This window comes from Anopheles marshallii, chromosome 3 (genome assembly GCF_943734725.1).
Source record: "Anopheles marshallii chromosome 3, idAnoMarsDA_429_01, whole genome shotgun sequence".
NCBI classification, from domain to species: domain Eukaryota; kingdom Metazoa; phylum Arthropoda; class Insecta; order Diptera; family Culicidae; genus Anopheles; species Anopheles marshallii.
The window spans coordinates 64,805,900-64,816,486 of NC_071327.1; the positions used below are offsets into that span (position 1 = coordinate 64,805,900).

Below are 10,587 nucleotides of genomic sequence, written 5' to 3' on the forward strand. Positions count from 1 at the left end.
CTTCCGTAATAAACTCCGTACTAATAGTTATTATCTCCTAAATTACAACGTTTACCACGCTCTGATTTTTCCCTGTGTGGCGTCGGTTAGTATCCACGTGTTGCGATCATGTTTTTTCATCGACATCTGCTTGTGTCGCGGATGCGTTTTACAAATAACGTACAGCCGCTCCTGACGCATCACAAAGTAGCAATCCTTGCAACGTCGCTTCAGTCGACCCTTTACTTTAAAACCGCTGGCAAAGTTCAGCAGCGGTACTAGACGTGTTTGCAGTAAATTCGATCTAACCACGACTGGTACGGAGCATTGGTTAGCGAGTGGGGAAGCTTTGGCCGGAAGCGCCAACGAGTGAAAATATGAAACCCCGCTCGTTGTCGGTCGGACCTGGCTCGACATCTTGGTGGAACAACGTGAGATCGACACGGTGCAAGCAGACCGTAACCGAGCTAATACCGATCCCCACATAGTGCTCTGGAATTTGAAACAATCGAAAATCAAGAAGTGAAAAATAATTAATGTTATCAAGGACCGGTTCCTATTATATTTTTGCAAAACTAACCTTTTCCCGCAGCTAGTGAAAGAAGTAAACAAACTGAATCGGGTTATGTCACTCACCGAGCATAATGGTAAATCCAATGTTCACAAAACAAATCCTTTCTCGTTCGTATTTTTTCTTACTCCAAAATATTGTTTGCAAAAATAAAAATATAGAAATTACGCTAGAAACTATCGTCCTTAATGTCCACCTATGGCAAGAAAAACTATTTTTTGAGCATGTTTTAAATTTTGCATATTTGAAATTGTTACATGTCATTTGCATGACCACGGGCTCGATTAGGTGCAATTTGACAGTTTGAATAAACGGCGCTATTGTGGGCCAATTCGGAGAACAATCTAGCATGCACAACGAAAACTTGCGCTTGTTTCGCGCTCTCAAACCGGGAAACGCGTGGATTTCTGTTAGTTAATTTGAGAATAGGAAGAAAGTGAGTGTCTTTGATAAAGTGTTGTTTGGTGTGTACGCACGCAAACCTCACATTATGGAATCGTCAACAGAGGATGCCAAAGAAAGGTAAGCGCACATTCGTGTGAGCAACAGCAAAAAATGCAACCGTAAACGTTTTTGCCGAATTCCATTCTTTTAGCGACAGCTTTGATTGGTACCTCTCTCGTTGTTTCCACAACGAGTACAAAACTATACCGATACGGAGCGTTCGTCTTCAATTGGGCCGTGGCGATGATAATGACTTTCAGTTTAGCCCAAAAACATATCATTATTTGTCAAGGAATCATTGCATCTTGCAGATTATTGATGGAAAGCCTACCATCACCGATTGTGATGTAAGTATGGCGTATACGTATGTTAGCACTGTACGAAACTGCAAATATTTCATACCTTTCTTCCTCAGTCGCAGCGAGGAACGTTCGTTAACAGTACGCGTCTGGACAAGTCCTCTTCCGGTCCAACTGAACTAAAGGAAGGGGACCGTGTTGGTATCGGGCATAAGAATGATGAAATACAACAATATTTCAAATTCCATTCGAATATACTGAAGTACAGAGTATGTCGCAAGATTCCAGACGAAGAAGCAATAATCATCTCCGATGGGGAAATAGATGCTGAGAACAGTCCTACAATATTGCCTATCATTACGGAAACGACGTCTTCAGAATCTCTGAACCAAACACAAACTTCGTGTCAATCGAACGAAATCAAAATATGCATGCCAAAAGCAGCGTCACCGGTTCCGGGACCTTCTGGTTTGAAGGCGACGGAATGCGTCTCGATCCCGGTGGAGTTACTGAGGAAATCGAGCTTTGAAGAGGAGTATGACATGTGCATGACTCGATTGAATGAGGATAAGGTCGAATCGGATGCAGAGCCGTGCTCGTCTAAATTTAATGATAGCGAGATTATAATCCTTTCGGACGATGAAGATGAGTATGCGGATCTGCATCACACGCAGCTGGTACTTGAAGAAGTAAAAAAAGAATTAGCGGATATGCAAAATCAGAACATTTGCCATAATGTATGTGACGATACGAATGACAAGTGGACGTCAATGTTGAAAATGGATATCGACGCAACACAACGCTACAAAGAAAAGCCCAAAGAGTACAAGGTTAAAACTGATTCCCTTAAAAAGGGAAAAACTGAGAACAAAAGCAGCTCCTCGAAGAAGGAACGGGTTGAAACCACCACCACAAAATCAAACGATAAAAAGCAAGAGCACAAGTCTGTGAAACACTCAACTGGTAAAGAAAACACGAAACAATCCACCGAGACGAAGGATAAAAAATCCCACAATGGTTCTTTGAAAATGTCCTTTAAACGTAGCACGAAGGATTGGGTTATAGCAAATGAAACGAATGAGGAAGCGAAAAAGTTGCGTAAATCTGTTGACTCATCAGCGACCAGCGATGAAGCTGAAGATGGGGAGAAAGGGCAAAATACGGACGAAACGGTCAAGCTCAAAAGTAAAACTCCAGTTGTGCAAGAGCCATCGAAAAATATTCGACAACGACGCCATTCGGTTGCGGACTGGGCTGAGCTTCAGGCTAGAAAACCCCATGGGGTAATTGAAATCGTTCCACCGGCTGGCTTCATGCACCGATCTCCTGTCTGGATGACAAGTTCCAGTACCGACCCGAAGCTTGCCGGCTCCGATCCGAAGCCAACCACAACGGCTGTCGCCCCGAAGCCTACCACCGTCATTCCGAAACCAGCCACTGCCGAATGTTCATACGGCCCGGCGAAAGATAAGGATGCATCGCAAACCAATGGTAAACCCGGCTTAAAACGTCGTGGTTCGATTGCCTCGCCAGAGGAAATGCAGGCACTTTTCCAGAAGAAATTTAAACCACGTCCAAATGGTAAGTGTCTAGCGTTATCAACCACTAGCGACGGGTTTGAATTAAGTTTTGGCTGCTTCTTTTTTCAGTTCCGGACAAAATATTTGAGTTTCATCGTATAAGTGCTGCAGAAAAGGAGCAAAAGGAGCAGCGTAAAAATCGATTGATGGAAGTGAATAAGAAAAATCAACAAAAAATCACACCAGCGAGTGATGGTCCATCCGTGGCAACAAAAAAAACGAGTTCGACTAAGCCAAAGGTAAAGTTTACTCCAAACAATCGTGGAATGTTTCTTACCGCTCCTATTCCGGCGCCACCTTCGCGCGCCGCATCCACGTCGCGTCCAACATCGACCGAGGAAAGCATCATGTGTACGCAATCGACCACATTGGACCAGATACCGAATGTGGACAGTGCGGAACAGGTGAACGATACGCGTCCGAAGAAGCTTACGTTCGAAAGTATGGCACGCGTGAGCAACGTCGACCGGCCGGTTCCGATCCGAAGTGAATTAAGGAAGATAACTGACCGCCGGTATTCGGTAATAGAGCCACCGACGTATTTAAATCCACAGCCACATGCGAGCGCAAAGGGTAACCTTATCGCAATAAACCAAAACAACACTGCTACTGGTTCGCAAAGCTTCGCAGCGAAAACAGTGCAAACAACTAGCAACAGCACAACGAGTTCAAACGCTACTCACGCTTCCCGCGTTGCAGCTCCGTACGTGTCATTGGTACAAAAACTTCCACTAAAAAGCATACTCAAAATATATACTCCCAAAAATAGAGACGAAAGCTCCACGCGAAAACGCGTGACAATCATGGAGAATTTAAACAAGATGAATTTGATTGAAAAATATATTGTTCCTTCACCGATTGCAGTTCAAGAACATGTTTTGTCCCACGAGCAGGAACTGCTTGCTGAAATATTCAAATGGTATCCACAATGGTTGATCGCTCAGCAAACGAAATCGCCACGCAACGTACCATTTGCCAATGAGGAAAAAATGATGCCAAATTTGGAAGATTACGAAGATTTTGAGTGCTTTAGGAAGCTTCACACTCCGTTCCTAATACGCGAACTTTGGAATGAAGTTAGCGCGGATGCTAAATCAATGCCACTTACCTTGGTCGCAAGTATAATCGATTACCGTCGCCCAAAGTGTAATGCTCTGTGCGAAATTGAATGTGAAGGTTGGTATGCTATCATACAGCTGTAACTACTGATCTAACGCACATTTTGTCCCCGTTTATTTGCAGTTTCCATCAGTACCAGTGAAATGCAACAGTCGGCATCATACGATTTCGGCATCATGGAGTACCAGATATCGCCGCAGCAAAAACGTAGTTGGTTTTTTTACAATCACACGCAAGTGCCATTACAGTACGCAGCGAATGTTCAGGATAAGAGTGGTTCACACTCAACAAGAGCAAAGAAGTACATTTTGTATGCGCCATGTGTCGTGCGAAGCCAACTGGAGCCAGGTCAAACGTTCGTCCTGCGTCCATTCACAAGAATCCTTTTGAGTTTGCGACGCGCAAATGCATTGGCTACACTGAAATTTTCACCGTTGCTGTGCAATATTCTGACGCCTTCCTTTAACGTGACAAACATCCTAACGGTTACCAGGCGGACAAAAGCGAATTCAGTTGTGAAAAACTGTGCACCGAAAATGGAACCGGGTACACTCAATTCGGGCCAGATGAATGTTCTGTCATCGGTGTTGGCTGAATGTTTTTATACGGAGCTGCCTACCATTTCCATCATACAGGGACCACCGGGCACAGGCAAGTCCCGAGTTATCAGTCACTTGATTTTGCAACTAATGCATATAGCTCGCTCAAATGGCACTAAAATGAAGGTGCTGATGTGTGCTGCTTCGAATACGGCGGTAGATGTTATAGTGAAAAAATTATTGAGGTTTAAGGAAAGTACAGGTAAGCTCTATATGAAATGCGATGCACCATTCCACGTCGACGTGCAGAGTAGTGATGTGTTTTATTCTTACTCCACGCAACAGCTCATACAAGAAACTTAAAGGTAGTACGGACGGGATTAAAAACCAAAGTCGACCTGTCCTGCATGCAAGTGTTCATCGATAAGCTGATTCAAGACAAAATCAGTTTGGAATATGGGCATGATCGGCTCAGAAATACCACTGCCACCGAAATAAAACCGGTAAGTGGCTTATAAAACAGAGCATAGTTTTTGGTAAAATAACACTGATGATTATCATTTTCCTATTTTGTGTAGCCCCGAACAAAGGAGGAGATTACGGCACGCTCTCAAATATTAAATGAAGCGGATATCGTATGTACGACGCTCGGCAGCTGCCCAATACTTGCATCGTATTCGCTCGACATACAGTTCAACGTGTGCATAATCGACGAGGCTACGCAATGCACGGAATTGTGTACGCTGCTACCGCTACAGTATAAAGTATCGAAGCTAGTACTGGTGGGTGACATCCATCAGCTGCCGGCAACCGTACTGGACCAGCAAAGTATTGAGGCAGGGTTCCGAAAGTCGCTATTTTCACGCATCTATCAATCGTACATAGATAAGCAGAAGATGGACGAGTTAAAGGTACTTACGACACAGTATCGTATGCATCCGGACATATGCCATTGGCCCAACGAGTACTTCTACCAGCGTCAGTTGAAAAGTGCTCCCTGCACAGAAGCACAGCGCAAGGACATTCCGTTGAAGCCGTATATGGTGATAAGTCTCAGCTACGATCAAGAACTGACACAGGCTCAGTACGAAATCTACAACAAGGACGAAATTCGTTTCGTCGTCGGATTAGTGAAAAAGATCGTGGCTTGCTGCAGTAACCGTGCGTCCGTGGCAATAATAACACCCTACGCACGGCACAGAGAAGAACTCATCCAAACGTTGCGCAATCTCTCCCTTCAGCGTGTGGAAGTGCATTCGATTGATTCTGTCCAGGGGAAAGAGTTTGACGTTGTCATAATTTCATTGGCTCGGTCGAATGGAACAGGATTCCTGGATCAACCAGAGCGCATCAATGTGGCGATGACACGTGCCCGACAATGCCTGGTGTTGTGTGGAAACTTCAACAGTCTGCAAGTAAGTTTCTCCGCACACTGTTTGCTCATCACAATACAATAATTTCGTTCTTGATATTTATCTACACAGCACAAGCCTGTTTGGTCATCGTTGCTAGCGGATGCACAGAAACGAAAAGTTTACTACCAACTCGAAGATCATGACGCGCACGCATACGGCGAGCAGATGGTGCAGAACATCATGCAACGGCTGCGCAAGAACTGAAACTTTACATAACATTTGTTATTTTAGTAATAATCTACACAAGACAAACATCAAGCTGCAAACAGGAACATCCGATGCACTTTGTAGGAGGATGTTTAGTATTGAATACCTTTGTTTATGTACATTTCTTAGAAAGATTAATTTCTTTTGAAAAATGTAAACATAAAGTGCCTTGCATGATCTGCTATCTTGACTTTTTTTTCCTCTTGGTTTCAATGTAATGTTTTAAACATACGAATTTTACAAATTTTCGAAATTTGAAATCTTCACTTGATTTGCATAATTTATAATTTGATCATGCTTTACACCTACGTAGAATTACATTAATGTTCGGGGGTAGAGTGAAGTTACCGGGACGTAACTCGTAAGATCACACTGAGACTGACTAAAGAAGTTAACGCATTGTACGCGGTTGGGATGATAGTGGTAAAGAATAAAGCAAGCACTATCAACCTTCATTGGTTCGGTTAATTTTCCTGTTTGCTGGTGAGATGTGAAATGGTATTGGTGAGAAGGAAAAACAGTAGCGATGAGGGAAACACCTGCAGCGCGTACGTACGCTTATCTGGACGCTCTCAGGATATGCAGCTTGTGAGCAAGGAGAAAGAGAGATAGCGCGAGCTAGTGAGAATGAGAATATTGGCGGTAGAAAAATGCGTGAGCGCGCGAGAGCGTGAGAAAACGCGCGTATAGGAGAATCGGCCAGAGAGAAAGGAAAATGCGGTGTGCCTGCTACGGTTAGCTTGCGTTCCACGAGCAGCAGCCTGTTCAGTCGAGAATTGTTGTCGTTCGTGACGGGAAGAACAGTGAGTACGATTGGTGTGTCCGGCACACATTAACGGGTTACCTTTTTTTTTGGTTGACTAAAAAAGAAACAAAATCTCTACCACAGCCCTCTAATCCTCCCGGCGGTGTGTTGTACCCTCTGTACAGCGTTTCTGCCGCCCACGTACGGTTTGCGTTTCGTGCGGAAGGAAACTATGTGTACACCGGGACGGGATTGTGCACAAAGCAAAAATATGGTGCATTAATAATCGCATTCCCTTCGTGTTGGCAGCAGGTGTGCGCGGGTGTGCGTTGTTCGAACGGGTTTTAAAGAATTAGCAAATGTGTGATAAGATGTCGCTAGCGCAACGCATGACAGTGTGGTAGGATTACAGAGGAAACAAAGGCAAATTTAAACCTTACCTTAAGCTTTTAATCACAGCAGGCGTGTCGGTTTTGCTCAACTGCTCCACACCCCCTTCTGTGGTGTGCCGGAATACAGTCGCTGTTGGTGTGCGAAAGCAATGTGAGGTGAAATAATAGCCAACCGCCGCATACCGTTAGTCGTGAAAAGGTGAGCTGGTCAGTGTGTCGGGCTTGTTGCATCTAGTAGCCAAAGTGCGCATAAATGTAATATAATACATTTTCAACCATTCCTACGTGTGTCGGGCTTTGCGAGATGTGTTGAGATATGTGCGAACGAAGATACAGGGAGAGTCAGTTTGTTACCAATTCCTACCGTCAGTAATCCTGTCGTACTTTCGCCCCGAGCCTGAAAATTCATCTAGTGTTCCCAGTGTAGAATGTGAGTTATGGGATTGTTCTATGGAGATCTGCAGCTGAAAGCTGGAAATTCGTGAAAGGTACCAACTCAAGTTAAACATTTCATCGTAAAAATATATCACTTCATGAACAAAACGTTTTTTCTCTTAAAAAGAAGGTATATAAGAATTCGGCCACGGAGTCGATGCGTGAGAGTAGTGTGGGCAAACGAAACGATTTATACGAATTTCATTACAATTTTGATGCCATTTCAGTATGCGTATATTGCAATTGAATTAAAATAAGGGTTTCTTTTTTAGTTTTAAGTTGTTATCTTTTCTTTAAATTCTATAATCTCAATCAACATGTTAGATTCTTCATTATTCTATGCATCTTTCAAAGCATTCTTGAACCATCTACCAATGATAATTAACCTCACTGTAATATAGAAACTTATCGTTTTGAACACGAAATAGCTTGTCGCGGTTATTACGAGTAAGGAAAGGCCAAATTATTTAGCCGGAAGACGAAGTAGTATCAAACTCACCTTAGGGCCACAACTTCCAAGCCCATTTGCAAAATGGGACCCTGTGTTTTAATTTCTTTGCTGTTTTCATTAGTTTACCTACCGAAACGGGTTCAACGGTAAATCTGGAAGGAAAAGTGCCCGCGAGATTTTCTAGGGTGTATGAAAGAGAATCAGACTGCTGGTGTAAGAAAAAACGTGTTCAAAATCCTGAGAAAGGAGAGCAAAACTCCAGAGAGAGGAGAGAATAAGATACACAAAAAAACACTCGCACACACAGAGCAGGAAAAGAAAGAGAGAGAGAGAGAGAGTGAATGTGTTCGTGCATGTGTGTGTGTGTGTGTGTAGGTAGGAAAAAAGGAAAAATAATGAGCATTCCTGTATTATGTCTGTATTGGTGGTGAACCATCGTATCAAAAATTAGGGGAGAAAAAGGTTTTCAAGCCCCAAAAAGCACTTAAATAAGCCAACTTTAACTGGGTCCACTCAATACCAGTAGCCAGAAAAAGGAACAGAAATCAAAGAAATATCTGACACGGGGGAAAACGTTTTGAATAATATTGTTGCTTATATTTGTAAAGTTATGAAATGGATTGCAAAGGTGTATAACTTAAAAAGCGATTAAATGACAGCTGAAACACTTTGTAACATGCATCGTTGCACTCAATGAAGGTATCACAGCCTAATGTACTATCAGACCTTCGCCCTCTCGAACATTCCATTTCAGCGTAACGAGACACGGGGTTTTTCGTCAAGCGCGGGTGGCTTCCTTTCCGAAACCAAATTTCCCACGATCCCGAAACAGGTCGGGAAGATTCTGCCACCGGTGGTACGAAAATTTATCTGCACTCATCAATCTCTATGCTCGTGATTAATATCCGCCCCGGGGCCGTACCTCCGCAAGAGTGTCCCCGCTGTACCGCGTATAGTGCCCTCCCCAGAAAAAGGGCAAAGCTTTTTGTAACACGCTCCGTGCACATGATGGTGGTTGGTGGAACCCCGCAGAATTATAATGGGAGCGTTGGTGCCTTCAAGTTGAGTTGTTTAAATTGCGTGAATTGTGGAGAAATTCATATTCTCCAACGTTTCTTTGAGAGTTTTCCAAAGACCTTTGGAAGACTAACTAGTGGATGTGCTGATTGGAAAGCAACACTTGATCCGTTTATTGTGATAAGAGTGCTGGATTTCTAAGACTTCTAATTTGTGTTGTATCTATCGATCCTTAGCATCGTTCAGCAAACATTACCAGGAGCTCTTAAAATGTGTTAAGATATTCAACATTTTCTCGATTTGTCTTAATTGCGAATTCCTGTCGTAATCGTCAGAGTCCGTTTCGATAGTATATGCTAATCGATCCCACCTGTCGTGAGAATGCCACAGGCTCGTTCGGGAAAATCCACCAAACTCCCGCACACAAACGGTACCATTTGCGTAAAACTCGTTCAGCTTTCATCAGTGACGTCAAACGCCACGGGGATGCTCACAGCAGCGACCGGGGAAAAAGAAAACGGAACGCCTTGCATGGGGGGTGTAGTACCTTGACTTGTTTGACCAACTCGAATTCTCGCAATACTGAGACTTTTTAGACGAGGAAAAACCACTTCACCGTTGTACCTAACCCGGACCGTTTGTCTGATCGCCACGGGGATGGTTTGGTACCGCTCGTGCACACGGTAAGCGAAAAAGGCTTAAGGACGTCCCAGACCCTCGACACTGCACTGTCGTCGTCAATGTAAAGGATGCTGTCAGCATGACGCGGCGGAAGGTCCTTCCCTGTTTGGTGAATTGCTCTCCAAATGCTTTCTGCCGGGCAGCAGCCCGCATTACTCAGCAGTGAGCAGTGCCCCGTTAGCGTTCGGTATCTTTGCAGTATGCTTAAGTAAAACAACCAAGCAAATAAGTGAGCGCAACAACAAAACCCGGGGGGGCTCCAAAACGGGAACGCTGTAGAAATATCGACCAGCCTGAAATCTTGCAAACGGGTTGTACGCCACTCTATGTCCGCTGTTTTGTTGTTTCTTTTTTTTATTATTATTTTAGAGTGAATCTCTTTTGATCATGCATTCCTCGTGCCAAACGTTCGATTGTGCCAACATAAAAATTAAAAAAAAATCCCCCAGTTCGCCAACCCATAGACCGTAGATAAAAATCAGGGCTTGCAGCAAGCGGTTGGGATATTGCTTTTCGTGAAAAATTCTGGAAAACATAAAAAGCTGCACAGACACAGACACACACAGTTGGCTTTGTGGTGTACTTTTCATGCTGTTTTATTGTTTCTTTCCATCGAATGATGCTGATTGCTTACCGCGAACCTGTGCTTGCGACCTATTTTGCATATCTGCCTGCACTCACGACTATGGTTCAGACAAAGGGACGGCCAAGGA

The 10,587-nt window shown here is 43.8% G+C and overlaps 2 protein-coding genes across 2 annotated transcripts; one reads left to right on the top strand and one right to left on the bottom strand.

Annotated features, from left to right (window-relative positions):
- Positions 1-51: 51 nt before the first annotated feature.
- LOC128714732 (uncharacterized) lies at positions 52-465 on the bottom strand. Its single transcript, XM_053809612.1, has one exon. The coding sequence runs from the start codon at positions 463-465 to the stop codon at positions 52-54; it is 414 nt and encodes a 137-aa protein (XP_053665587.1).
- Positions 466-1,040: 575 nt separating this feature from the next.
- On the top strand, positions 1,041-6,150 carry LOC128714225 (uncharacterized). The gene is made up of 9 exons (XM_053809101.1): positions 1,041-1,072; positions 1,146-1,341; positions 1,410-2,690; positions 2,766-2,874; positions 2,943-4,049; positions 4,116-4,793; positions 4,877-5,034; positions 5,110-5,946; positions 6,016-6,150. The coding sequence occupies exons 1-9, from the start codon at positions 1,041-1,043 to the stop codon at positions 6,148-6,150; spliced, it is 4,533 nt and encodes a 1,510-aa protein (XP_053665076.1).
- Positions 6,151-10,587: the final 4,437 nt, after the last annotated feature.